General features: G+C 54.4%; 8 protein-coding genes across 8 annotated transcripts; 4 read left to right on the plus strand and 4 right to left on the minus strand.

The window, feature by feature from the left end:
• Positions 1–1,251: 1,251 nt before the first annotated feature.
• On the plus strand, positions 1,252–2,795 carry A1O7_08478 (uncharacterized protein; the record flags this gene model as incomplete). The annotated part of the gene is made up of 2 exons (XM_007762470.1): positions 1,252–1,531; positions 1,582–2,795. 2 exons carry the CDS (start codon positions 1,252–1,254, stop codon positions 2,793–2,795), a joined length of 1,494 nt encoding a protein of 497 aa, XP_007760660.1.
• Positions 2,796–8,865: 6,070 nt separating this feature from the next.
• Positions 8,866–10,144, minus strand: A1O7_08479 (3-hydroxyisobutyrate dehydrogenase; the record flags this gene model as incomplete). Its single annotated transcript, XM_007762471.1, has 3 exons — positions 8,866–9,591; positions 9,820–9,977; positions 10,027–10,144. The coding sequence occupies 3 exons, from the start codon at positions 10,142–10,144 to the stop codon at positions 8,866–8,868; spliced, it is 1,002 nt and encodes a 333-aa protein (XP_007760661.1).
• Positions 10,145–10,604: 460 nt separating this feature from the next.
• A1O7_08480 (uncharacterized protein) lies at positions 10,605–13,544 on the minus strand (the record flags this gene model as incomplete). The annotated part of the gene is made up of 1 exon (XM_007762472.1): positions 10,605–13,544. One exon carries the CDS (start codon positions 13,542–13,544, stop codon positions 10,605–10,607), a length of 2,940 nt encoding a protein of 979 aa, XP_007760662.1.
• Positions 13,545–14,549: 1,005 nt separating this feature from the next.
• A1O7_08481 (uncharacterized protein) lies at positions 14,550–15,786 on the minus strand (the record flags this gene model as incomplete). The annotated part of the gene is made up of 3 exons (XM_007762473.1): positions 14,550–15,175; positions 15,261–15,489; positions 15,574–15,786. 3 exons carry the CDS (start codon positions 15,784–15,786, stop codon positions 14,550–14,552), a joined length of 1,068 nt encoding a protein of 355 aa, XP_007760663.1.
• A 959-nt stretch (positions 15,787–16,745) lies between these two features.
• Positions 16,746–19,094, plus strand: A1O7_08482 (double-strand break repair protein MRE11; the record flags this gene model as incomplete). Its single annotated transcript, XM_007762474.1, has 1 exon — positions 16,746–19,094. The coding sequence occupies one exon, from the start codon at positions 16,746–16,748 to the stop codon at positions 19,092–19,094; it is 2,349 nt and encodes a 782-aa protein (XP_007760664.1).
• A 290-nt stretch (positions 19,095–19,384) lies between these two features.
• On the minus strand, positions 19,385–21,559 carry A1O7_08483 (uncharacterized protein; the record flags this gene model as incomplete). Its single annotated transcript, XM_007762475.1, has 2 exons — positions 19,385–21,266; positions 21,315–21,559. 2 exons carry the CDS (start codon positions 21,557–21,559, stop codon positions 19,385–19,387), a joined length of 2,127 nt encoding a protein of 708 aa, XP_007760665.1.
• Positions 21,560–22,216: 657 nt separating this feature from the next.
• Positions 22,217–23,480, plus strand: A1O7_08484 (protein phosphatase; the record flags this gene model as incomplete). The annotated part of the gene is made up of 2 exons (XM_007762476.1): positions 22,217–22,370; positions 22,423–23,480. 2 exons carry the CDS (start codon positions 22,217–22,219, stop codon positions 23,478–23,480), a joined length of 1,212 nt encoding a protein of 403 aa, XP_007760666.1.
• A 528-nt stretch (positions 23,481–24,008) lies between these two features.
• A1O7_08485 (uncharacterized protein) lies at positions 24,009–26,249 on the plus strand (the record flags this gene model as incomplete). Its single annotated transcript, XM_007762477.1, has 1 exon — positions 24,009–26,249. The coding sequence occupies one exon, from the start codon at positions 24,009–24,011 to the stop codon at positions 26,247–26,249; it is 2,241 nt and encodes a 746-aa protein (XP_007760667.1).
• Positions 26,250–26,670: the final 421 nt, after the last annotated feature.

Here is a 26,670-nt window from a genome sequence, read left to right on the forward strand (position 1 = left end):
TGTGGTCTTTGGTCAAGGAGGGTCCATGTTGCGTGCAAGGCCAGAGTCGAAAGGGACTGCCGCTGGTCGTTGCGAACAAAGTATGGCGGGCTCGTACAAGAACCGTGGAGCTGAGGTGTGAGTGCAAGTTACCTACTCCGTACACTTTAGAGATATGAGCCAGAACTGAGAGGTTACAGTGAGTGCTGCAGTTGCGGCAGCTGCGTCACTGGTGGAAAAGACGGCAGGAAGTCGGGGATTTTGCCATGTTTCAAACCTTTGATTGGCAGTGCTTAAGATACCCACGCGCGATACGGACGAGTAGAGGTGGTGCCAAAGCCGGATTGTAGGCAGGCACATGCATCAAAGAGGGGAGCGCGATGCCCCCAGACCTCATGGACTCGCCGAGCACCTCCTGATATACAGAAGCAGTAGTATGTACTCTCGTATTGCACTCGCACCTCGTAAGCCGTCGACATGTGATAGACACCTGCCAGAATTTGCCGACTCAAGAAGGCCTGTGAGCTTGTCCACTGCTTGTCCTTATATAACTGGAACCCCACGCATTGGTAAGGTGCCAGAGTCGGCCATAGCTCCGTGCTACGGGGACAAGGGCGCTCTTTTGACTGGTTCGCTTAGCAGAGTTCTCACCCCAGCAGCGGGAGTGTTTGCGAAACGGTCATCATCCTAACCCTAGGCGTGATAGGGCGTAGGATCAGCCTAGAGGAGGCTCAAGGAGCCCAGACGGGTGGCTCTCAATCAGCTCTAGGCGGCTTCGGGGCTGATCTCCGAAAACCTAGGCATCGGGCTCTGGGGTTGCCACCTCCCATCTGAACCCGAGCACCAAGCCCAACGTGTGCCAGCCGGCTTCAGCGGATGAATGAAGTCGACGCGCGGCAGCAGAGAGGCGGCAGTACTCCGTACCTGCAGGTGATATGTATACGGCTTCCAACCCGCCCTTCCTGCACTGTTCCCCCGTATTAGAGTCTGACGCCGCCTTACCCACCACTTAGACATATCGATTTGTAAACCCCTGATCCAATGTCCATGTAAGCAGCGAAAGGACCGGACAGGTTCTGTAACGCTTCGATGATCCTACCTATTGGCGAGCCTCATTAAAGCTTCTTCGACTTCATTTCGGATGGGTGTAACCATACTCCATACTTGACTCGAGCAGAGACGACACGACTCTTTCGGCCGAGCAAGCATCCTCACTATGACTGCTTTGTCGACGCAAACACTGTGGAACTGAGGCATACCCGTGTGCTCACGATGCAGGATCCCGTCCTGACCGTTTCAATCACAACCCCGCAGTCATGGGCGCAACAACATGCCATCAAGCGTCGTCGCGCAAATCGGTCGCCCCGTCGCGGCATCGTCAACCTCAAGCACTTGGCTCCTGAGGCCAGGAAAGCGAAGGAAGAAATGCTGGCAAAGGCTGTCGAGGGTCAACTGCAGATCAAGAAGTCTCCCACGAATGGACTTCTTCTGGATCCTTTTCAAACGTTTCCAATACCAACGGCCGGCTGCGTGAGCCAAATGGCCCAGTTCTGTGAGTGTCGAACCAAGCAAGGTCTGCCGTCATCCTGTCTGATTATCTAGTTGTCCAAGTGTGGGCTCCTCAGCACGGCACGGCTTTCGCATTCGAAGGGCACACCAACCCGTATCTGAGCCTTCTCTGGCCCCATGCTCTAAAGTCCGCCATCTACTTTGAGGGACTCGTGGCTCTATGTCGGGCAACCTACCTGGCGACGTCGGGCCAATCTGCCCGGGGAGACAGGCATTTCGTGTGGCACAAAGGGAATGTCATGACCAAACTGCGCGCTCGGCTGGAGGACCCCCAGCTGTGCTCGGACGATACGACTATACTGGTTGTGGCGACCTTGGGCACGGTCGACTATATCCTCGGCGACCACGGCGCCGCATGCGCTCATGTCTCCGGCATGAGACAGATGGTGAAGATCCGGGGAGGGTTCAAAACCACCTCGCCCTGGGAGAGATTACTCAAAACGAACGTCGATGCCTACGAGGCGCTGTGGTCGTTCCTGTTCGCGGCGGACTCCAGTTCTTCCGCCAAGCCAGCTCGATATGACGGCCAAATCCTCCAGAACGCCGAGTTTCCAATCTACATGGCTCACCCGTTCAAGCCCGAAGTCTGCGAGATGCTGGCCAAACTTCCACAAGGGTTCTGTGACATTGGTTTGACAGGCGTGCTTTCCCTACAAATGATCCGGCTCCTCTCCGACTTCTCCGAGATCAGGGCAAAAATGGCGGATTCTCCACGTACCCCTGGGTGCTTTGACACGCTTTCCAGACGGAAGATCCAGACAACCCTCGAAGACCTACACCGACTGGCCACGCTGCAGACCACTCCGACGGAAAGATTTCTTTCCCACGGCCTGGTAGCTTATTGCTACCTGCTAAGAATCATATACTTCCAGGACCATCTGACCGGGTTCTACGAGACGGCGCTCAAAGCCCTTGCCGACATCGCCCTCAACCAAACACCCAGCCACAAATCCCCCGACCGGAAGTGCTTCCTCTGGAGCAACATGATGATAGGCACCGTCCTGCAACACGGCCAGGTCCGTCCTCCGGGCTGGACCGCCGTGCTGCGGCAGTTCTTCGACAAGTACGGAGAAGCGCGACAATGGAAGAAACTCGAGACCGACCTGAAACTGTTCTTTCTGGGGGATGACATCCAGCAATTCGCCAAGGACGCTTATGATGAAGCCGTGAGGAGGAAAGAGAGGGGAGAGTCCGAAGAGCGCGATTCCCGCGTGGCAACCATGGCGATCCGAAATGTCATTCTGTGAAACATCGACCCGCCACTGGGACCCGGTTTAGATGTCAAAAAGTGCCTTGCGGTTTCCTCCCGATGGCTACAGTACCAACGCAGGAAAACATCCGGCCAGCGGTCGGCGAACAGCTTCCGCTACCGGCCGCCTCAAGCCTATCGTCGTGCCACGTTCGAATGTATGGTTACACACGAGCGCGGTGTGGCTCGGAACATTCGACACGCGTCCACAAAATGACTCCCGATCACGATACTCGGCAAAGGTCGGGAGAGCCAAAATGAGCGGGGCTGCCAGCGTGAAGCCGGCAAAGAGTGGCAAGGGATGCTCAATGGCTTGAAGGACAAAGAGCGAAATGTGCATGACACGCAAGCAACTCGGCCTGGAGCATGCATGAGCAGCAACCAGGAGCTGGACCACGACATATACCTACGGAATCAAACACTCAGTCTTGACCCGCCAGAAAATCGAAGTCTGCGTGGCGAAACGAACAGCCAACTCTCAGCCAGAGCACAATGAACGTGTGATCAGAGGTCGAAATACCTTAGGCAGTCGACACGGGTACCTTCGGGGGGCTCAACAACCACACGAGGCTGCAGTCAATTCGTAGAGCAGAGGAAGGACACGTCGGGAAGAACAGAAGCCAGCGGTTGCGTTTTGGAAGATTTGTATGATTGAACCGCCCTAACCGGGAACAGACCAGCGTGCTCTGCGAACACAAAGCACATCTTAGGCCCCGCGCATTAGCTGCTGTCGGTTGTACAGTAGCTTCTGCCATACGGAGTACCCGTGTTCACTTTGCTCATTGGCCTGGTCTTCCACCTCTTACAGACTAACCCCCCCCCCCCCCCACCAATACGTATGAGATTCCTCCTCTTCCTCGTCGATGCGATTTGGAGGCCATGTTTCCACCACCACCATGTCGTCATCGGCATTTAGACCAGACACCATACCATGGACTTCTTCTCGTCGAGAGTCGAGACCTTGATTGACAGAAGTTCTCAAGAACCAGCCATATCGATCCAGGTCTTGAAGTAAAACACCAGCTCGTGCGTAAGGCAAGCACACTGCATGATGAAATCCCTCCTCTTCCTCGTGAGCGGCATTTGTATACCATGTGTTTCCACCACGAATCTCGGCGTGAGCATTTACTCGAAACACCATGGACTTCTTCTCTTCGAGATCTTGACTTCCCAAGAACCAGCGCTGCCTGTCGTTGTCTCGGTTCTTGAACCAACACACTCGTGCGTGACGGGGTTGAATCACATGATGAGATCTCCTCCTCTTCCTCGTCAAACGGCATTTAGATACCGTGTTTCTCCACCGCCATGTCGTCCTCGGCATTTAGACCAGACACCATAGTATGGATTCCTTCTCGTCGGGATCTTGACTTCGCAAGAGTCAGCAACCATGTCGTTGCTGTTGTTGAACCAAAACACCTGTGCGTGACGGAACCACAGCTTTATGATGAGATGTCCTCCTCTTCCTCGTCAGCGGCATTTGAATACCGTGTTTCTCCGCCATCATGTCGTCCTCAGCATTGAGTCAAGATACCACATGTTGCTTCTCTTGCACATGTTTCTTGACTTCTCCAGAGAGCCAGCCATGTTCATGGAGTTCCGGAACCAAAATACCCGCGCTTGAGCGTTGACTCAAGACACGACGTGTTGCTGTCGTATCGGATTTTGACCTTACTCAAGAGCTGATAACCATATTGTGGTATCTTAGTTCTTGAACTAACCTCGAGCAATCACTCAAGACGCAACGTATTCTGCCTTGTTGAATCTTGACCTATCCAAAAGCCAAACATGTTGCCCCGGTTCTTGAACTAAGACACCGCCACTCATGAGCATTGGCTCAGACACAAGGTAATTTCCACGTGATGTCTCGACTTCTTAAAAGCTAAACATGTTGATGGGGTTCTGGAAACCGAAACGCACCGCTCGTGAGGATCGATTCAAGACACGACGTGTTTCTGTCTTGGCGAATATTGACTGGCTCAAAGCCCGCAACCATGTTGTTGCTGTTCGTGAGTCGAGATCCACCGCTCGTAAGTATTGACTCCGACACGATATGTTTCTGTCGTATCGGATCTTGAATCAAGAGCCAACCATGTTGTCTCAATTCTTGAACTGTCATAGCGGATTTTGACGTGCTGAGGAGCCGACCGCCATGTTGTCTCAGTTTTCGAATCGAGATAGTAGCTCGTGAGCGTTGACACAGACGAACGGCTTTTCTTCCTGGCGAAATATCGAATTCTCAAAAGCCCTCAGCCATGTTGTTTCGATGCCGGGGATCGAAATACCCGCTCGTGGAGTGGTGGCTCATGACCATTGACTCAGACACAAGCCTTTCCTCTTGTCAAAATTCCGATTTCTCGAGATCTGAGCATATTGTTTTCGTACTGGAATCGAATCCACTGCTTGAGGAACGTTGACTCGGACAATAGACAGAACCCTTTTCTCGTGTCGAACCGCAAATGCGAGCCAACCACGACGTCAGTCTCCTTGATTCGGACGTATGCTCTCGTGAAAGTCAGAGTTGCGAAACTTCTTCCCTGAACTAAATCCACAAAGCACACCGTAACACATTTTGGAGCGGATGCCCAATCCACCACCCTTGAACAAAAATTTTCAAACCAGTGCCAGCAAGGCGTACAACGGTAGTGACCACTGTCACCAGCTCGCCGTGTGCGGTAGTCTGTGAATGAATGAACATTCATTTCCAACAGGCCATATCGAACCGAATGAACAGCTGACCCACTCGGCGGCCGTGTAGATATCGGTGGGGTGTTACGTTTTATCATGGTTACAAGTGTAACACGACCTTTTCCCCATTCCAGGGACGGATAGCTCCGTATGCAACTCCTCGATGATGGAAGTCTTCGACGATGGACATGCCCTGCAGTCATCAGCACTCACCGAGGAGCATGCTTGACTAAACACGACATGTACGTTGCACCGGGATGATCCACCAGGAAGGTATGCCTGAATTGCCGGCGCTGCCGCTGGGGACATCTCGATTCGACTATGGGTTTGCGACAGTACCAGTCCGAGACACAACCGTGCAGGTTGTTTAGGATTCTGAACCCAACGTTGTCACTGACTCGGTTGATACCTATGTCGATGACTTGTAGCAACGCCGTAGCCATGATCAAGTCCTTGTTGACGAATGTCATTGGATGTCGATGCAGCTATCGATGACGCATGAACGTGCCATGGCTATGATCTGGTTCTTGTCGATATCCCTGTTGATGACCTGTAGTCACGCCATGACCATGATCAAGCACTTGTAGATGTAGATGTCGATATAGGAGCTGATATAGATGTCGATGATATGACGACACCCAATAAAGATGATCGTACCACCGTCGAGTAGGTAGTAGTCACTGTCGATCTTCATGTGATGTTGACAAGGATATCGATGACTTCAGAAGACACCATCTGTCTGGTAGATGCGCATGGCCATTTCCCCATGCACAGGGCCGAAGGGCGAGGGTCTTGTCCATGGCGGGACAAGGTCCAGACGTGCCACGCACCACTGATCTGCTGTCTGGACATGTTGTCCATCTTTGACTGTAGGCGCCGCAAGCCGCAAGCAGTAATCAAGCCAGGCATGCCACCCCGTTTCAATGGCTGATTGTGGCTAGCAGCCATCAACGACACATCCCTGGCTTGAGATGTCGTCGATCATGGACTATGGGTGTTCACCATGAATGATGAACAGGCCGACGTGTCAAGACTTGCCTCACTGTGGCAGTCCATTGTGTCCAAGACCGCCGACGACAACAGCGGTTCATAAAGGTGGTTGGCCTTGAGGGTCATAACCATTCCATACTGATGGACAGTGTCTCCTCACGCCTACATGAACTTCCTCTTCCTCGTCTCCATTTGACAAACACGCCTTTGGTCATGGCGAGTGACAGGGACCAACCATAAGCGCCGGGTGGAAAAGATGCCACCATAGCCATACATGTGGCTTCAGTCCGATGCTTGCATACGGGTACACGCCGTGGCGAAGTGTCTGTACACAGCAAACAGGGTCAGTCACGGCTCGGTATATCCTGGTGGGAGACCTTGCAAGCATACCTCTTCTCTGAAGGAAGGTGCGAAGTCGTTCACGATGCTATCTTGTCGTCATTTTACTGACCAATGTTTTGTCGGTGCACGCGTGAATTGCTGATAAACAGGCTCAGGACGACCGATAACCATGTTTGAAGGTTTGTTCGTTCATAGAGAGGGGAAAGCGCAGGGAGGAGCATGACCGACAGTCATATTCAATGGTCTTTCTCGTTCGTAGAGAGGAGGGACAGGTGGCGATGACCGATATCTGCAGGAATAGTGTTAGCATTTGTGTGTTCTGGGTAGTGATCAACGTGGACATATCCGGTGACTTACCTCTACTCGCGCAGTGTGCGAATTTGCCCACGTTGTGTGTGTCAATGCTTCGAAGTTTGTCCACCAGAACATGTCCAGTGGAACCTGACCAGAAGGTGTTCAGGAGAACGTGTCCAGAGCATGCCAGAGACCATGTCTAAGGAAACATATCCACGAAACCTGACCACCAGAACATTCGCAAGACAAGATGTTCAAGAGAACGTGTAAAGAAGGTTTTCAGGAGAACGTGTCCAAAGGGTGTGCACCAGAACTCGTCCAGAAGGTGTTCAAGAGAACATGTCCACGAGAACATGTTCAAAAGGTGTTCAAAGGAACATATCCGCGAGAACGTGTCTGGAGAGTGTCCGAGAGAACATATCCAGGAGGACATGTCCAAGAGGACATGCCCAAGAGAATGTTTCCGGAAGGAGGTATCAATAAGGTGTCCAGAAGGTGTGCAAAGAAGAACTTGTCCAAGCTCAGCAGAAGCCGTCTTTCGGGTGCCGCGTCGAACTGCAAAAGTGTCCGAAGAGAAGACAAGTCGAGTGAGAAGATGCTGAAGAGAGGCCGTGCTTCAAACGCCGCGTCAGACGATGTGCATTGCGGATAGAGCTGTCGACTGAGGACATGTTCAAGAGAAGCCAAGCTCCATATGCCATGACAAGAAGACCGAGGTGTCCTTGAGAAGGTGCATGAGAGAATCAGAGATGGACATGTCTGAACGAAGGATGTCGAAAGGAGATTTTCAAAGGAGAACAATGTCAGAAGGGTGTCAAGAAGAGATGTCCAGAGAATAAGGTTAAAAAGAAGACATGTCAAAAGGAAGCTAAGACGTCGCTTGAAGCCTGTGGTGTCTGACTTATATATATCAGAAGGCAATGAGAATGAGATCTGGATGATCGAGCTGATGAGGCGAGAGAAAAATAGGCCAGACAGAGGGGGGAGAGGGAGATACTTATACTTTCTGAGACTGCTCTGGGGGCTTCAGCACTTGGCCGCATGATTCCGTATGACATCGTTGGCGGAGTCATAGAGAGTTACAAGCACGTGTATGACATCGCTGGCGGAGTCACACGCAGTCACACAGAAGTGGATGACATCGTCGACGATGTCACACGTGCTCAGGAAGCTTGCGGAAGGGGTAGGACATCGTCGTTACCTGTTTGCGGACCCATCCGGACTTGTAACGGCGACATGTTCTTGACCAAAATCGGAGCTTCGCGGTGCAGATGTGACTGGTTGCACGCGCGGGGCTCCACCATGGTGGGCGAGGGGTGAATCGAGCGACATCATCAGGGGCGGCCGACGACAAGCAGTAACGACGAGGGCCGTGATTGGGGTGAGAAAAGGAAGGAGCATGAGTCAAAAGTAGGGGAAGACAGCAGGTGCGTGTGTGCTGTGGTGACGGCTTGGGTCCCATCTTGATTCAGGTGTGCAGCCTCGAGGTTACCAAGTGGCAAGAATCGGTCTGTTTTGATAGATTTTCACAAGCTGTGGGGGTTGTTGTGAAGGAGTAGAGCCCTGGTTCCAGTCTGCCCAAGCTGTGATGTATGGCCAGCTCCGGTGTTGGGCTGTGTTAGATGGTGACAACGTAGACCAAGGCCTGCTATGCAGCAATATCGGCGACAACAGCGAGCCCTTGAGGAACCATACCAGATGGGCACATGGGGAAAGGAGAGTACCGATAAGCAAAGTTGTAGATACCTACCTAGTTCCTACACCTTGCCGCCCAACCACCGGTACACGACCGAAAAATCTTTGCCCTTGTGCTCCTTCTCGGTCGAGTCGTACACTTCCTTGGCCTTGTCCGCAAGAACGAGCTTTGCGCCCGCCTCTTGTGCGGCCGTCATGGCAAGCCTCAGATCTTTGTTCATCAAACTTACTCCGAAGCCTCCCTCGTATCTTCTGCTTGCTGGACTGCTTTCGAGAACGCCAGGGACAGGGTTATTGATCTCGCTGGGCCAGCTTTTGCCCGTCGCCGAGTTGAGAAGATCTGCCAGAGCTTTCCCCTCGATTCCCCATCTCATGCCCAAGTTCATGGCCTCTGCGCAAGCAATGTTGTTGATCGCTAATGCGTAGTTGTTGGCCAGCTTGCCGCTCAGTCCTGTGCCCTGGGGACCCATGTGCCAGACTTTCTTGCCCATCAACAGCAGGATCTCTTGGATCTTAGGCATATCTTCCTTTTCGGCGCCCACCATGAATGTCAAGGTTCCGGCACGAGCGCCGACCACCCCACCGGACATTGGCGCGTCAACGAAGCCAGCACCTGCTTTCTCTTTGACCAGTTTTGCGACTTCTCGCGATGTTGTGGGGTCGATGGTTGAGCAGTCGATGAAGAGCCTGGACGACTCTGAAGGAGGCTTGGGCAGCGGAGAAGCCAGGATCTCCTCGAAAACTCCCTTGACGTGACGTGGCTCAGGGAGAGCTGAGATGATATTATCCTGTCGTGCGCCAGTCAGTCCCAGCGCGCAGAAAAACATTGGCAATCGAGGATCATTTGAATTGGTAACTTCAGAGGATTGGCTGTAAAAAAAAGAGAAATCATGGCAAGGACTTCTGACTAAAGAGTCCCCAACTTAGATTCATAGATAGAACAATTGGCTCATCATGGAAAGGCGATCGACGCAGAGATTGAGAGCAAACACTGCATCCAGGCAATATATACTCACAGATTTCTCAGCCACTTCTCTTGGACTCTTAGCAACAACCACCCCTGAAGGTGTGGCTTCTTGGGTGAACTGCTCGAGCGACGCTTTGTTAAGGTCGAAGATCGTCAGCACGTCGCCCTCAGGGATTTTGGCTCGGAGGTTTTTCGCCATGGGATATCCTCGAGAATCGTCAGTAGGTCTTTGCTGAGAGTTTGGTAAAACACTTACCCATGGCTCCCAGCCCAATAAATCCCCACGACGCATCTCTTGTAGCTGTCTGGGAAAAGTGCCGGATTGACACTCTAAAAGATTGTGAAGAAGCAGTCTGCCGCAGGGCAGACGACATCGAAGGCACTATCATCGCTGCTGGGCTCGCCTGGTACAGACACCGTGCATGGTGAGCAGCACTGCAGCAGGACGAAGGTTGAAGTAAAGATCAGAGAAGTGCGGAGTGTCTCCCGAGGCTCGATGCCTTGAGAGCTCTGACTCGTACACAGTACAGTAGCAGCTCGGGGAAAAGCTGGAGCTCCGAAATGTGCGCGGTGGTGGAGACCGCGAAACACCGTGGCCAACCGAGCTGCCGCGGCGGCAGCGTCTAAGCCGAAACTCAGTGCTCGCGGGCGACGACGAGTCTATCACGTTTACGGACTTATCCTGTTACAACGATGGCTTCCTCACGAAGACATATTGAATCAATTTTCGGGTCAACAAACCCGGTGGAAGAAAAGGATCAACTGCACCCCGACTCAACCGGCTGCCCGTAAAAACGTGAAGCTCAAAAGATAAAGCACTGGAAGAAAGAACTCTCAGCGACGCCTCGACTTTCCCTTGCCCCTCCCGCCATCTGACCCATTGCTCGACGACGGTGAAAGCGCCGGAAAGTCTGTATCCATCACAAGCCTGCTCTGTTCCTCCGCGAGACTCAGCTGCAGAGCAAATTCCAAATCATCCACCTCTTGCGCTGAAGCGTGCGCCTTGCTGCTTCCGGCTTTCGCACTCTTTGAAGGTGTTCCATGATGGGACCCCTTCGCGTATCGGATAGGGATGTTGAATTCATCCCCTGTAGGAGACGACGATACTTGTTCGCTGTCCAGCAAGCTCAGTCGGATGGCTTCCTCAAGGTCGGCGTCAGGATGAGAACGGCCTGGCGGCAGACTAGGTGAGGCGATCGAGCTGCTACCATAGTCCTCCTTTCTCTTCTTCTCTTCATTTGAAAACGCTTCCTCGCTGAGCATGGTGGCATATGCCAGCATCTCTTCCTCGCTCGCCCCTTCTCCCAGTAGATTGGTTCCAAACCTCCCGGTCAAACGGTCTCTTTCCTTTTCCCTCGCGACCCTGTCCCGCTCGATTTCTAGTCTTTCATTGCTAATGTAATCATTGATCAATCCACGACCGGTGGCACTAACCTTTAGCCCAGCCGGCGTCGAGTTGCTACCGCGTTCGGATCGGCGGTGGAGTTGACCTCTCTTTCGACTCTTGTAAGCATCAGCTGCAGTGGAACTGTACGACCAGTATCGGACATAGGATCCTAAAGAGACCATTCCACGCAAAGCGGTCGGATCAGGATCTAGGACAATCGCACCGGCCGCGTAGAAGTTGTTCCCAACCCCATGCATGGACGCTTCAGCCTGGGCTATGCGTCTTCTCGCTCGATCGGAAAATCGAGAATTCAAGGTCCGGATTGGTTCGTTACTTGACGCCAGTGGATCCCATGCTTGAACAAGGCCTTCATTGCCACCGTGTACGACGTACAACGATGTAAGCGCAAGAGAAGCGATCTGAGGAGACTTGGTGTATATGATCCTGACGGGCTGGATCGTGTTCACAACATCAGCGCTGAGTGATAGGCCTGCACGCATATCCCAAAGCATGACCACCCCTGACGTAGTACCAATACCGAATAGCCGAGCGCGACGGCCAGGTATCTCAGAGGTTGAGCTGAGTGTGGAAGCAGGGCCTATGGGAGACGACAGTGGAGATGATGTATTTGATCCGCCAGACATGCCGAGCAGGGGATCTTCATTGACATTCAAAACGGCAAACTCCGAGTCGTCGGACGCCAGGGCCGAGATGTGTATATTTCGGTGCTCTGCGAACAAGAAGTTAGAGGTAAACCAAGTTTCACGGAACTTTGAGTCCGCGGAGTCGTCTTGGCTGGAAGTGCGCGACCTAGGAACGCTTCCCAGCGCAGGCGAGGCATACGGAGACCGCTGCACAGGACTTCCACCGAAGATGGATGAGCGTTTCATGGTTGATTCAATGGTAGGCCAGCTATCCAAGTCGAAATCAGCTGGGATCTTCATCTTTGATCGGGTAAAGCGTCGAATTGCTGCCACTTTGTCACCGTAGAGTCCACAGTCGATGACAAAGATGGATTCTCCTGCATGGCGATGGTCGTCACCAGCGAAGTCGACGATGAGTCTCCGCTGCATGTCCCACCCATCACAGAGGCTCTGGAAATGTCTCGGTTTGTGGCGTAAGAATTGTTCCACTTCCTTTGTTTCAGCAACGATTTGATCGACGCTCAAACCTGCCATGTCGCTTGAGCTCCGGGGGCTATAGCTCCCGTCGACTTGGGCAGTGCCAAACGGATCCGGCTTGGCCTTCCGGCGCGTAGCCTCAACCAGTGACCATTGCACACTTCTTCCGGTTTGCCATGCAAGCCTCTCAAGATCATCAGCCGAGGCCTTGCCGGCGAAGTGAGGTCTCGTGGGAGCATCCGTCAGATAGAACACCTCGCCGAGCGCGTTCAACACGGCAGCCCATATGCGATGGTTAGCCAGTCGTCGGACGGACATCTTCTCGTCAACGCAGATCGCAACGATAGGCACACCGGGGCAAAGCACCCATTTTGCCGTAGGCTCACCCTTTTCGTAACGCCGGTCAAGTACAGGGCTAACACCAAGAGCATATGCACCGAGCACTCCGTTTGAAAATCCCGCAAGAAATCCAAAGAGGCCATCTGTAGCCTTCAGGACCGATTCAGACTTCGCGATCCAAACACAGCAGATGGAGGAGTTTATCATGGTCGCCTCAGGGATACCACGTGCATGGTCCGCGGTTGATGAGATGGAAACAAAGCGGCCGCGCTGCTCACTGGTCGAGGTATAGAAGAGCCGGCCACCAGGCAAGGCTTCTCCATACACCTTTCCATATGGCTGGCTGATATCCATGACATTGGGCATGCCAACCACATTGCCGGGACTCAAGCCGTAAGGCAATTCACCTGGAAACTGGTCCGCGAAGTGTCTAAAAGCATCAAAGTCGGTGGTGCCCCAGGTGCCGGGTTTGCCGTTTGCTGGATCGCTGACTGTCACTCCTCCCTGTTCAACAGCGCCATGCATGAACATGGGTTGTTTCTTGTTCAACCCTACACCAAAGGTAGCGTGCAAGTGGCTGACCGGGTAGTAAAGACCAGAGGGGTAGGTTGTAACGGCGGCGGCAGCAGCACTGCTAGCATGACGAGCAGCACCAGAGCGCGAGATGGCCTCAATTGCCGGCCGACCACGACCGAGTGATCGCAACAACCGGGTCCGAAGGATGTATTCGCTTCTCCATGAGGAGAGCGCGGACAAGCGGGTGAAAGATCGTCGCTGCGTCTTCTCGATTTCGGACACGGAGTCTCTTGCAGTCTTGCCTGGTCCAATTTCCAAGGCTTCCGCACCAGGAAAATATCTCGCAAAGGCTATACGCCACGCAGGCGGGGTAGTCACCAATTTGTGAAATCGTTGGGAGACCAGGCTCATCGAAGATAGAGTTTCCGGAGGCAAATGAGACAAGATGTGAGTGAGCACCTCTATGGCACGTTAGCAGTCAGTTGGATCATTCTGTGCAATCATTGTCGCACCATTTGGAAAGCCCTCAATTGACACGGTGGAAGTTTTGTCTTTCGCTGAAGGGACAATTTGGAAGATCATCTCATCCGATGGTCTTCGGTACTTTGTGAATGCTCGCTCGTATTCGTCGATACGGCTGCCAGGAGAGCCTTCTTGGGAGGAACTGTGTTGCCTGCTCAGCCGTCCGGCGTGCGATGACCGTCCACGTTGAGTGCCGCCCGAGCTGACAGAAATGCTGTCGGATGTATCCTCGAGGGATGGCGTTGGCTCTCTAGGGCTACTTCTGGGAAGCGTGCCGCCAGAGGCCTGCTGTCCATCGTGCGAAAGGCCATGCTGTGTGGGAGGCGGAGGGGTGTGCTGGGTTGGGTCTACTGAAGTCGCGTTTTGGGAAACTTCAGGAGGCGCAGATTGCATAAAAAGGTCGGAGAGATAGCTATGTGTAACGTCAGGACTGAGCCAAGGTCTGGGTCAGTCTGCGGAGTCGGCGAGCTCGTGAGTTGAGAGTCTCTGTCTATGTTACAGCGATCAAAGGATCAAGCGTCGAGGAGGAGAGAGGCAGAGAGAGAGAGAGAGAGAGACTGTGGTCACTGATTCAATCTCGGAACAGTTCGGGCTAACCCCTTTTGGTTCGTCTCAGTTTCGTTCCGGTTCTTTTCCTCCTTTCACAAGCACTAGGTACAGTACTCCGTATTGTACATGCCATTGCCCGATGCTTCTGGCAGACACAATTCCTTCCGGCTGAGAACCTGAGGCATCTCGAATAGTAGAAAGTCGCACATTGCCGCGGTGAACATCTTGCATTCCCTCCTATGACTGACGCCAGACTCCAACGCTAATCGATGATCGCCATCCCACAGCAAGTGCAACAGGTGGTGCCGCATTCGCCCGACGACATTGCCATAGCAATAGGACTGACTACGCCGACGGCTTGACCCCGTTCTCCAACAAGATCTTTTCACTGCTCGGGAAGCGCTCGTTCATGAAGTGAGTATAGAAGCGAAAGTAATCCCTCAAAGCACTTTCGTCTCTATCTGAGTCTTCCCTACCACCTAACGAGGCTGTCTTCACACCCTTGGAGAAGGCCAGGACGGGATAAGCTTCGACGTCTTTCTCTTCTTGCAAGAGGATTTGTTCGAGGACTTTAGCCTTGTGCGCAATGCTGTTGAAGTGCCACATCTTGCCGCGGTAGCGCATGGTGAGACTGAAGTCTTTGAGGCTGAATGTTTGGCCCAAGGTCTCAGCTGGGGCTGGCGCCTCCGGCTTGGAAGCAGTTTGCGGTCTAACGGCGACACTCGGATTGACTGGTGTAAAGCCCGAAGCTCGCGGAGGTGGGAAGCGGCTGTCTATTGTCGAAAGCGGTTGCGTTTCATGCTTCCCGACCTCAACTGCGCCGCCACTGCCCTCGCTCGTCCCTGACTTACGACGCTTGTTTCCAGAGACCGATTCGTGGCCGAGACTGGCACGGGTGCGCTTTCTGTCATTGCCGCCATGAATGCCATTGTCCATATTGGTATCTTCGTGATTACTGCCGGCATCGGATCCTGCTCAGACAGACAATCCTTTGTCAGTCTGGGCCACCTCCCGCGATGTTGCTGGTGAGGCAGGTATGGAGCAGGCAAGGCTTACCCTCTGAGAACACCGTAGCGTCGTCAACCTGGCCATCGAATCCGTTGTCCGTCGCGCCATGTACACTTGAGCTCAAGTTGGGTTTGTGCAGCAGGCAGCCAGGGCAATGAACAGCGCCATGGACTCGCTTGTGGAGACGATCAATAATGTACCAGCGTTGTTGCTTCATAATGTCGCCGACATAATTAACGATGGTCAAGCGGTGTCCGCTAGCCTCCCATTGGTAGTTCTGACATGTCCGTTAGCCTGCACCTTGACAAATATATCATTCAAAATGCTCCGTGTCAGCAAGAACAAGAACAAGGTAGCTTACCAAAGCGGCGTCCCAGGAGAAGTGCTTGTTGCCGGCACCGTCGTCGAGATACTTGACGGCGAGTCGTTCGATAACTTCGTCGGAGGCGTTTGGGACATCCGCGACGTGGTCTTTGAGGTAAGCCTGGCTCTCTTTGCGGAATCTCGTTTCGGCGAAGGCGTCCATGCCCAGCTCGGCGCAGAGCTGGCCGACGGACTTTGGACCTTTCGGCATCTTTTCAGCGTTGAGGTAGGATGGTCGGACTCACTTCGCCACAAGCGGAGGCTATAGGAGCTGACGCCGGAGTCGAGGTGAAGGTCGAGGCGCAAGATGACGACTCCAGTTTGAGGCCCGGCGGCGGGGCGGCGCGTCGAGACTCGAGAATGAATTCCAGCCGCCGACGCCTTGGCAGAACACGCCAGCAGGCTGACATGCCACCGCGGGCGGCTTGATGGTTTGTCGGCCCTAGCGACAGGACGTGACCTTACATACTGCGGGACACGTGAGAACAACAGCCTCGTTGAAGAAGCTTTTCGAAGGCCGTCGTGTCGACCAGCTTGAACTACGGTTATGCAGAGAGACGTTTTGGGGCGTGTGACGGCACGACAGAAAAGCAGAAAAACCTCCAATGCGACGCTTCGCGTGTCGATGCTTGCCTGTGCCTACATCCCTACATCCCTACATACTGCGGACCAACGATCACTCTTGGAACGACCGTAGGATACTCCGTACATGACCATGGGTCTACATACACATCAACAGAATACTCCAGAAAGCCCCCCGCTCAAATTGTACAGTAGACCGCCGCAGTCGAGATCCGACGCGGCTTCATCTCACGTCGCCCAAGCAAACGCGTGGTAAAAGTAAAATCATCGCCTCTTCGGCTTTCCTCGTCCCACAACCACTGCGCCTCTTGCTTCTCGGTCTCTTCATTGTGCGCGTTCTGTTCAGAAGTGGGCACCCTGGTGGACTCAGGCCTTGAGTACGGACTACGCACGTCTTTTGCTCCTGTTTTACGCTCTGATCAGCCAAGTCCAGTCTTCCTGGCGTTCGCTCATTCGTCCATGTCGAAGCAGGCAGCAAACGCGCTTCCATGCCGGTGCCTTCGCCGTCACAAGCCATTCATTGTAGATTATATCGTCCTCTTCTAGACCAATCTCAAGTCTCGTTCGCTTACCTGAAGAGCGGCCGTCATGACAGATACCATCACCATCCTCGTCGCCACCGACAACCATGTCGGCGCCCACGAACGGAACCCAGTCCGTGGCGACGACTCGTGGAAGACATTCCACGAGATCATGTGCCTGGCCAGAGAGCGAGACGTCGACATGGTCCTCCTTGCCGGTGATCTCTTCCACGAAAACAAGCCTTCACGAAAGTCCATGTACAATGTCATGCGATCCGTCCGACTCAACTGCCTCAGCGACAAACCCTGTGAGCTGGAGATGCTTTCGGACGAGTCGGAGCACTTTGACGCCACCTTTGATCACGTCAACTACGAGGACCCGAACATCAACGTCGGCATCCCCATCTTCTCAATCCATGGTAATCATGATGACCCCACAGGAGAAGGCCACTACTCTGCTCTGGACCTGCTCGCTGTCTCCGGCCTCGTCAACTACTACGGCAAAATACCCCAGAGTGACAATATCGTGGTCAAGCCCGTTCTGATCCAGAAAGGCCGTACAAAGCTCGCGCTCTACGGCCTGTCCAATGTTCGAGACGAGAGGCTTCACCGCACCTTCCGGGATCAAAAAGTCCAGTTCCATCGCCCCAGCACCCAGATGGAGGACTGGTACAATCTGATCTGCCTGCACCAAAACCACCACGCCTACACAGACACCTCGTACCTGCCCGAGAACTTCCTCCCCGACTTCCTCGACCTCGTCATCTGGGGCCACGAGCACGAATGTGACATCGAACCAAGACTGAATCCGGAGATGAACTTCCAAGTCATGCAACCTGGCTCATCGGTCGCCACATCGCTAAACCCCGGCGAAGCCGTGCCCAAACACGTCGCCATTCTCACCGTCACCGGCCGCGAAATGAAATGTGAACCGATCCGCCTGAAAACTGTCCGCCCCTTCGTGTACAAAGAGATAGTCCTCGCGAATGACAAAGAAGCCGTTCGAATCGCCAAACACAAAGACGACCACCGCGTCGAACTTACAAGGCACTTGATCAAGATCGTGGATGGACTGATCGAGCAAGCCAAGGAAGAATGGCTCGAAGTCCAACCAGAGCCGGAACACCCCGATGAGGAACCCGAGGCACCGCCGTTACCGCTGGTCAGACTGCGCGTGGAGACAACCTCACCAGACGGCATCACCCGCTTCGATATCGAAAACCCACAGCGCTTTTCCAACCGTTTCATCGACAAAGTCGCCAACACCAACGACGTGGTGCAATTCCACGTGAAAAAGAAGAATGCCGCGGCCCGCACAGCCTACGATGCCGAAGTAGACGAGGAGATCATGGCGAAGTTCCAGGGCCTGGAAACCATCAAAGTCGATGAACTGGTCAAGGAGTTCCTGGAGAAGCAGAGCCTTACCATTCTGCCGCCGAACGTGTTTGGGGATGCCGTCCACCAGTACGTAGACAAGGATGACAAGCACGCCGTAGAGACATTCGTGAACCAGTCGCTCGCGGACCAGATCAAGCACTTGGTGCGATTGCAAGACGATGCGAATGAGGCAGATGACGACGATGAGGAGGATCTCGCGACGCAGATCGAGCAGCAACGCGCCAAGATGGAGGAGATGTTCGCCAAGGGCGAGCTCAAGATCAGCAAGAATAAGGCAAGGTACAAACCCAAACCGGACGGTTGGGATTCCGATCTCGATGGCCAATGGGAAGACAAACCCGAGGCCTTGATCCACGACTCTGGCGACGTGGAAGACGGAACAGGCGACGAGGACAACGAAGACGACACTCCAGCTCCAGCTACACGCGGCGGAGCTCGAGGACGAGGCAGAGGCAGAGGCAAAGGCGGAAGAGGGGGGTCTACAACAGCATCAGCAACATCGACTCGCAAGACGGCGGCAAAACCCACAGCAAAGAAACCAGCTGCTGTGACGGCTGCACGCGGCCGCAAGCGAGCAGCGGCTTATGATAATGACGACGATGACGATGAAGAGGAAGAGGAAGAAGACATCGTCATGGGGGATGACGACGACGGCGAAGAACCCGACTCGCAAGCCATGTTCGTACCCGAACCCAAGCGTAAAGGCGCCTCGAACAAAGCTCCAGCTCCAGCTACACGAGCCACTCGCCATGCGTCCCCTGCCTCCGTGTCCACCACCACGTCTCGGACAGCCGGAAGAGCCAAACCTGCATCTTTCGCCCTCTCGACCGCTTCGACGACGACGAAGAAAACTCCAGCCCGCGCGGCGGCCACAAAAGCAAGACAGACGCAGCTGAACTTCACTCACTCGCAGAACAGTATTCTCGGGAATGGCAAGGCTTCGGGGGCAGCTGAGGAGATCAGCGATGACGACGATGATGCGTTCGAGCCCGTTCCTCCAACGAGGAGGAGGCGGTGAAAAAGGGTCTAGGGTTCGAGCTAAAATAAAACTGGGAACAAATGGTTGTACAATATTCCGCGCGTGAGGGATCAATAGAAATCAGCAAGCGAATGAGTACTTCGATTTCAGGGTGAGACGTTTTCATACAGTATCACAAGTGTCAGACTGTCCCTACCAACCGGCTCGTAAGGTGAAGGGTACGTGGCAACTGATGACTTTGAAAGACCCGGAACGCGGCCTCGCTCAAACTCATGACGACGTTTGTGTTGACCTTTAAGCCACCGCCACCAGTCAGTGTCGGTCCTCACTCAAGCTTCCTTCGCTTCTTCCTTTGCCGCTGCAGGCGCTGCGGTCGCTCCAGGTGTATTTGCACTTCCACTTCCAGCAGCACTTTCACCTCCAGTAGCCGGAGAGGCGTTTGTCGCTGCCGGGCCACCACCTCGTCCGCCGCCTCTGAAATTGCCCCTTCCGCCACGGTGTCCTTGTCTGCTGCTTGGGCCTTGACCTTGATTTTGACCTTGACCTTGGCCTTGGCCTTGAGTGGCTGCCCCGCCACGAGCATTACCCCTGGCACCGCCACCGCGCCCACCTCTATTCGCTCCCCGCGGCGCTGTAGGTGGAGCTGTTGCTACAGGGGTTGAGGCCGATGTCGATCCCGGTGCTGCAGGAGCAGCTGGCGTCCCAGTGATTTGAGCTTGTGTAGTTGCGGTTGGTGCCGGAGTTGGAACCGCAGGCTTTGGAGAGTTTACAGCCGGGGAACCAGGACCAGCAATTGCTTTTGTGACAGCAGAACCTGCAGCAGGTGCTGGAGTAGGAGAACTTTTCTGAGTTACGGCAGTTTGGCCGCCTCTCTTCCCATGCGGACTCTTGTTCTCCAACACTACGACTTGCCCGTTCGCGACCTTGACCGGACTGGCTGCCATTGCTTTCTTCAGCCCCTCATGCTCCGCAAAGTCAACATAGCCTAATCCTTTCTTTTTATCAATTTCGCAGCGTGTAATGGTGCCGAAGGATTTGAATGCTTCTTTGAGTAAATCCTCGGTTATACCCTGGGAGGGATTGGCATGTTTGAGGAAGGCGGATTTGGCGCCAGCAGAGGGTTGAGGAGGAGACGGTTGTGGTTTCACTCGATTGGGATGGGGTTGTGGCTGGGTTGTGGCTGCTTGGGATGGGGTGATGGGAGCTTGGTTTGCTGATGAGGATGTGGCGGCGCTAGGTGTCCGCGAGGCTCTTGACGCTCGCGGCCCACTGGGTGGCGCCACGGGCGTGGTGGGAGTTGCTGGCCCTGACGAAGTCTGCTGGCTTGGTGCTGACTCTGCAGAGTTAGCTGCTGCTGTGGGTTTTGCAAGTGTTGAAGGAGGTTGTGTTGCAGGGCTCGATGCAGATGCTGAGGCAGTCGCCTTCGGCGTCCTGGGAGAAGTGTTTCCTTTTGCGAGCAGGCCCAGATCTCGCTGCAGCATCCGCGCGGCGCCTCGGGCGTTATCTCGAGGCGCTCTATTGCGGTCTTGCTTGGCCGACTCTGTAGGCTGAGATTGAGCTGTCGGTGTTGTCTCTATTGTTGCTGGGTGTTCCCTTTCGCTTTTGGCCGGCACGGAGCTTTGTTTTCCTTGCACAGCGGCCACGGACTTCTGCACGGCCTTGATGGCATCTTGGGTAGCTTTCGCCACTCTCTCCTTTTCTTTCTCCTTGTCCTTCTCCTTCTCTGTTGCAGCAGGAGTCGCCTTGCCTTTGATGATCACAGTTGGCGTGCGCTCATTCTTAGTGGGCTTCGCCTCCTTGCTGGCGCTCTTAGCGGCCTTGGCTTGTGCGGCTTCTTTGGCTTTGTTGGCTTTCTTCTCCTTGATATACTGGACAAGGGGGGTAATCGTGACCGGCTCGGTTTTGAGTTCGCCAGATTCTGTCCCATTGCCCGTGGCCTTCGTGATGGGTTCCGTCAAGCTCTGCAAAAAATAAATAAATTCCTGATCTTGATCGATGGTACCCTGCCTTCCGTCATGCCGAATTCGACCACTTGGCGTCTTGTTGTACGGCGCGAACTCCAGCGACGGAGGCCCCAGGAGGCATGGATCTTTGGTCGTATTCCTGGCGTCCTGGAACGTTGTCTCTTTAAGTACGACAGAGAGCGTGTCCAAGAGCGCCTGTTCCTTGACTTTGAGATACGCTCTAGCTGGTCGTGACGGCTTTGCAGGACTGGATGTAGTCAGCGCAAGTGGAAAACTCAGGCTACGGTGTGCTCACTCTCTGGAAACCTTGCCATCATGATAGGCTGCCCATTCCACCTTGCCACTGCCTACACGCCATTCATCACCAAGCGCTGCCCAGAATTCCATCTCTGTGAGCCCAGGTGGCAGACGACGTATGATCAGTCTGAGCCTCGTTGCTGGACTTCTTTGGGATAATTTTTGTGAGGAATTTGAAGCTGCAGTCTTCCTTGCTGCAGCGTTGACAGGCAAAACCCCTGCTGGACGATCCTTGCTTGACATTGTCGCAGGTGTAACCGTGATGCTGGAGCTAGAGAACAATGAGAGACCGGCAAAACAATCTACAGACCGGTGACAGATTGAAGGTTCAAGTCCTGCGCATTAGGCATCAATAGGCAACGATGTATCACAATATGTCCAGGTGACCGTCAGTGAAGACGGGTATTGAATGATGTCGATGTTGAGGGTGACGATAGCCCCATAAATATCGCCCTCCATTGCCGTCGGAACGGACTTACTTTTCCCCTAGCGCAACATCCAACCAAGCCGCGATGGCAGCGGCGTCGACCTCCACACCCTCTGGTAAGTGCCGTCCCCTACAGGCCGTCCTATCGCTGTCGCCAACAAGGTTTTAGAGACAACGGCCTCCGCAGAGGCATTTCCAGTGTTTGACGACTCGCCCTCCCCTCCCAATTCTCCTTCCCCTCCTCCTCGTTCACTCCCGCGCGAACCCCGCCGACGGTCGCGCCAGGTCAACGAGATTGACCGACGGGTTCTTTTCGGGTCCAACAAACCCAACGTATTTACATACATTGATCTTGTGCGTTGCCTGCGGTTCCCTGCGGCGCCAGGCTTCCTCCCGCGTGCTCCCCAGAGCCAACTGGGTTCCCAATCCACCTACACCTGCTCCGCCAACCTCTCCTCCTTCTCTCCAGCACCATGGGCGCTGTCAAGGTCCCAGTCCCAGGCCCAGCCCGCCTCAAGCGGTCAGCAGGGCCAGATGAGTGGCTCGAGGCGGCGAAGAACTGCAAATACCTCTCCGAATACCACATGAAACAGCTCTGCGAAATCGTCAAAGAGTACATGATGGAAGGTTTGTCATCCTGTGCCACCACGATGTGAGTGACAACTGACCGAAATTCCAGAGTCAAACATTCAGCCTGTCTCTACACCTGTCACTATCTGCGGTGACATTCACGGACAATTCTACGATTTACTCGAGCTCTTCCGAGTCGCAGGAGGCATGCCGAATGAATCAGCACCCGAAACACCAGTCACCCCCGCAAACATCATCACAGCCGCCGACATTGAGCCTCCCTCTACGATCACAAATCCGAAACTCAAGAAGAAATTGAGACTGGGCGGATCAGAACATCCCGACACGCCCAGCGAAAAGAGCAGCATCAGCGATGCCGAAGAGATCCCCTCATCACAACAATCCGAGATTGAAGACGAGAGATCGGAGTCCGGAAACATCATCTCGCGCAAGCAAAACGCTAATTTCATCTTCCTCGGCGACTATGTCGACCGTGGCTATTTCTCCCTCGAAACGCTCACACTTCTCTTATGCCTCAAGGCGAAATACCCCGATAAAATCACTCTCGTCAGAGGAAATCACGAATCTCGCCAGATTACACAGGTCTACGGCTTCTACGAAGAATGCGTACAGAAATATGGCAACACCTCGGTTTGGAAGGCCTGCTGTCAGGTCTTTGACTTTATGACACTCGGAGCCATAGTCGACGGCAAAGTCCTATGCGTACACGGTGGTCTCTCGCCCGAAATCAGAACACTAGATCAAGTCCGGGTCGTGGCACGAGCACAAGAAATCCCACATGAAGGCGCATTCTGCGACCTCGTATGGTCAGATCCCGAAGACGTTGAGACCTGGGCAGTCTCGCCTCGAGGAGCCGGCTGGCTATTTGGAGATCGTGTCAGTCAGGAGTTCTGTCATGTCAACGGCCTGAACCTCATCGCAAGAGCACATCAATTGGTCAACGAAGGCTACAAATATCACTTCAAGAGTCAGGACGTGGTCACGGTTTGGAGTGCGCCAAATTACTGCTACAGATGCGGAAACCTGGCGTCCGTCTGCGACATTGGCGAAGACATGAGACCGCAATTCAAACTTTTCAGCGCGGTAAAAGATGAGCTACGACACGTGCCAGCGTCGAGGGGTGGTCGAAATGAATACTTCTTATAGGCATTTACGAAGAGTGAACGGCAGGTGAACGAATTGCTCTGAAACAGCCATGCAGAGGCTTATGCTCGGGCAGCCTTCCGCCACGTTTGACGAATGAAGAGTAGACGAGGACCTGGCATGGAGCACGAATGAGCTTGGACGAGCTTGGTATGAAAGGACTGGAGACTCAGGCTTTGTGCGTTTTCAGCATAGCGAGGGCGCTAATACTGGCTCTGGCATGTATTGTAACAATACGGACAAGCGCTGGCAGGTAGAGCTAGCTCTGAATATGATGACTGTGAAACGAACTCTCGACTGCTTCGCGGTGCTCACACGAGACTACGAGTTACTTCATAGCTGGAACTCCGGAGTTGCGTTAGCCTCCGCGAAGGCCTGTCGTGCCAGTCCGAGGCTGACGCAGAGTTGGAGACGGACGCGAAAGAGACTCCGACCTGTGTGATTTATGTAGAATTATGGCTGCTCCAAATCTCGAAAGAATAGCAAGCGAGACCTCGAGGTCAACGTCCCTCAGAGAGACATGCACTGGTCATGCGAACAACAGCCATATGCCTCTTCCGGCACACCCTGAGACGTAGCCGTCTCAACCTCATTCAGATCCACAATGGCACATTCTACAAAGAGCACCCATCGGCGGGAGGTGACGACGCAGCTACCAATCCCCCTCTATACCCCAACCTGAGATTCGAGCTTCCTGCCACGAGTCGACGCGGTGGCTCCGGCCAGCACACTGAGAGAACAAGCCCTCACTGGGCCGTCATCAGCGGGTCTGGAGACGGCACGACGTTCCTCGAAATCCTTAGAGGATCGCACCTCTGTTTCCCGCCCAATGCAAGATCCTACCCGTACCTAGCCACCGGGGACATCGACGACCAGACGGACCACCGGTTACGAATCCCCTCGCGCGCCATCCAGTATGTCGGGTTCAACACCAAGCAGGGCGGGATCGCTGGCGCGGGAGGTGTCACGGGCGCATACCTCAGCGCAAGATATGAAAGTCGCAGGGAAGAGACGGACTGGACCGTCCTGCAATACCTGACGGGCGACACGGAACTCAACCCGGGCGAGAAACAACAGCACGTCGACCAGACGCTGTTGGACAAGGTCATCGCAGACCTGCGCCTGCAGAAACTGACAACCATGCCCGTCAGCAACCTGTCCAACGGACAGACCCGGCGGGCGAGGATTGCAAAAGCGCTCCTTGGGCGGCCCTTGCTCTTGCTTCTGGACGAACCCTTTATGGGCCTCGACCCGCCTACGCTGGTCACTCTCTCGCCCATGCTGAAGAAATTGGCCTATCAATCGAGCCCGCTTCTCATGCTCGGTCTGCGGCCTCAGGATCCTATCCCGGAGTGGATCACGCATTTGGTCGTGCTTGGGCACAACCACACCGTGGCGTTGATGGGTCAGAAGGATAGAGTCCTCCTCAGTGTGCGGAAATGGGCAGACGTGGTGTCCGACCCGCATGTGCGGACTCAAGACCAGAGTGCCGTCGAGGGGGTTGTGAAGCGATATGGGCCCCCGCCCGCTGGCCTCACTGGAGATGTGCTAAGCGAGACTGGCATCTCAATCGCATCTTCAGGGATACCAGCCGAGGAATCTCCTGCAGAGGGCGTCGGCTCTGCCGCAGGATCAGACCAGCCGTTCACATCGCCCCTGGACGACATTCTCGGACAGCTCGTTACATCCCGCCCGAGCGCGAGTGATGTACAGGGGTCGACAACATCTGTGCTTACCACCTCATCCTCAGCACAGCAACACACGCGCTCCCCAAGGGACACCACCACCGCTGTCAACACCTCAACAGGGGCCCCTCTCATCGAACTCTCGTCCGTGATCGTGAAATACGGGTCCAAAATCGTGCTCGGCAACCCGTCAGGCCTCTCCCTCACGCTGAGCAAAGGCACGCGCCTCGCCCTCTTAGGCCCCAACGGCAGCGGCAAAACCACGCTCCTCTCGCTCCTCACGTCGGACCACCCGCAGTCGTACTCCCTCCCGATCCGCTTCTTTGGACGTACCCGTCTCCCGGACCCGACGAACAACATCCCCGGCCTCAGCCTGTGGGAAATCCAAAGCCGCATAGGGCACTCCAGCCCGGAGATCCACGCCTTCTTCCCCAAGCACCTCTCCATCCGACGAGCGCTAGAGTCCGCCTGGGCCGAGACATACGCGGGACGGCCGAACCTGACGCCCGCCCGCGCCGCGCTCGTCGACGAGGTCCTAGGATGGTGGGAATCGGAGTTACGACCAGACTCTAGCAGCAATGACGTTGATGGTGGTGGCCATGGCTGGGCGACGTCCAAGGCCCACCCGTTCGGCACGCTGCCCTTCGCCACGCAACGCCTCCTCCTCTTTCTGAGGGCGCTCATCAAACAGCCCGACATCATAATCCTGGACGAGGCCTTCTCTGGACTTTCGGCACGCACGCGCGACAAGGCCATGGCGTGGCTGGAATTCGGGGCTTCGGGCGGCGGCGGCGGCGGCGGAGAGACGCAGACGCGACTCAGTGGTAACACCGGCGCCCCTGATGATGTGGCTGCCACCGATCCCGGTCTGTCGACGCCGACGACCTTCCTCGGCCTCACCGACCAACAGGCCCTCGTCGTGGTGAGCCACGTCAAGGAAGAGATCCCCGACTGTGTGGACGAGTGGCTCCGCTTGCCGGGCGAGGAGGAAATCGTAGAGACCGGACGGGGCGTCGAGGGCGGCAAGACGCCGCGGAGGGCGTGGGTCAAGAGTCAGGAGGGGTGGATGAAGGTGTGGGGTATATGAGTACCTACCTACCTAGTAAGTACATATCGAGAATACGTGTATACCTACATATATACATACTTCTACGGAGATATTCTCGAATGTCTTTTGCGAGACACACAGTGATGGTGGAAGGAGTAATTACAGGTTTGCTGGATCTGGATGAGCCGCTGTCAAGTAGATTCAGATTCATCATCGAAATGGAAATGATCCAGACTTGGACTCAGATTCATATCCAAATGCAATGCCATGGTGGATGCGCATGTGATCTGGATTGTCCAAGGGTCAAAAGTGATCCGTGGGAAAAGGAACAAGGCTTAGATGTGGTGGATGGAGGACGGACAATCTAAAAGATGCAGAGCTGGAAAGATGCCAGCCATTCACCCATCCAAGTGGTCGGTTACAATCTGCTGGGCGCATCATTGGTATATGTGGTATCTCA

Source organism: Cladophialophora yegresii (assembly GCF_000585515.1).
Source record: "Cladophialophora yegresii CBS 114405 chromosome Unknown aczIN-supercont1.6, whole genome shotgun sequence".
NCBI classification, from domain to species: domain Eukaryota; kingdom Fungi; phylum Ascomycota; class Eurotiomycetes; order Chaetothyriales; family Herpotrichiellaceae; genus Cladophialophora; species Cladophialophora yegresii.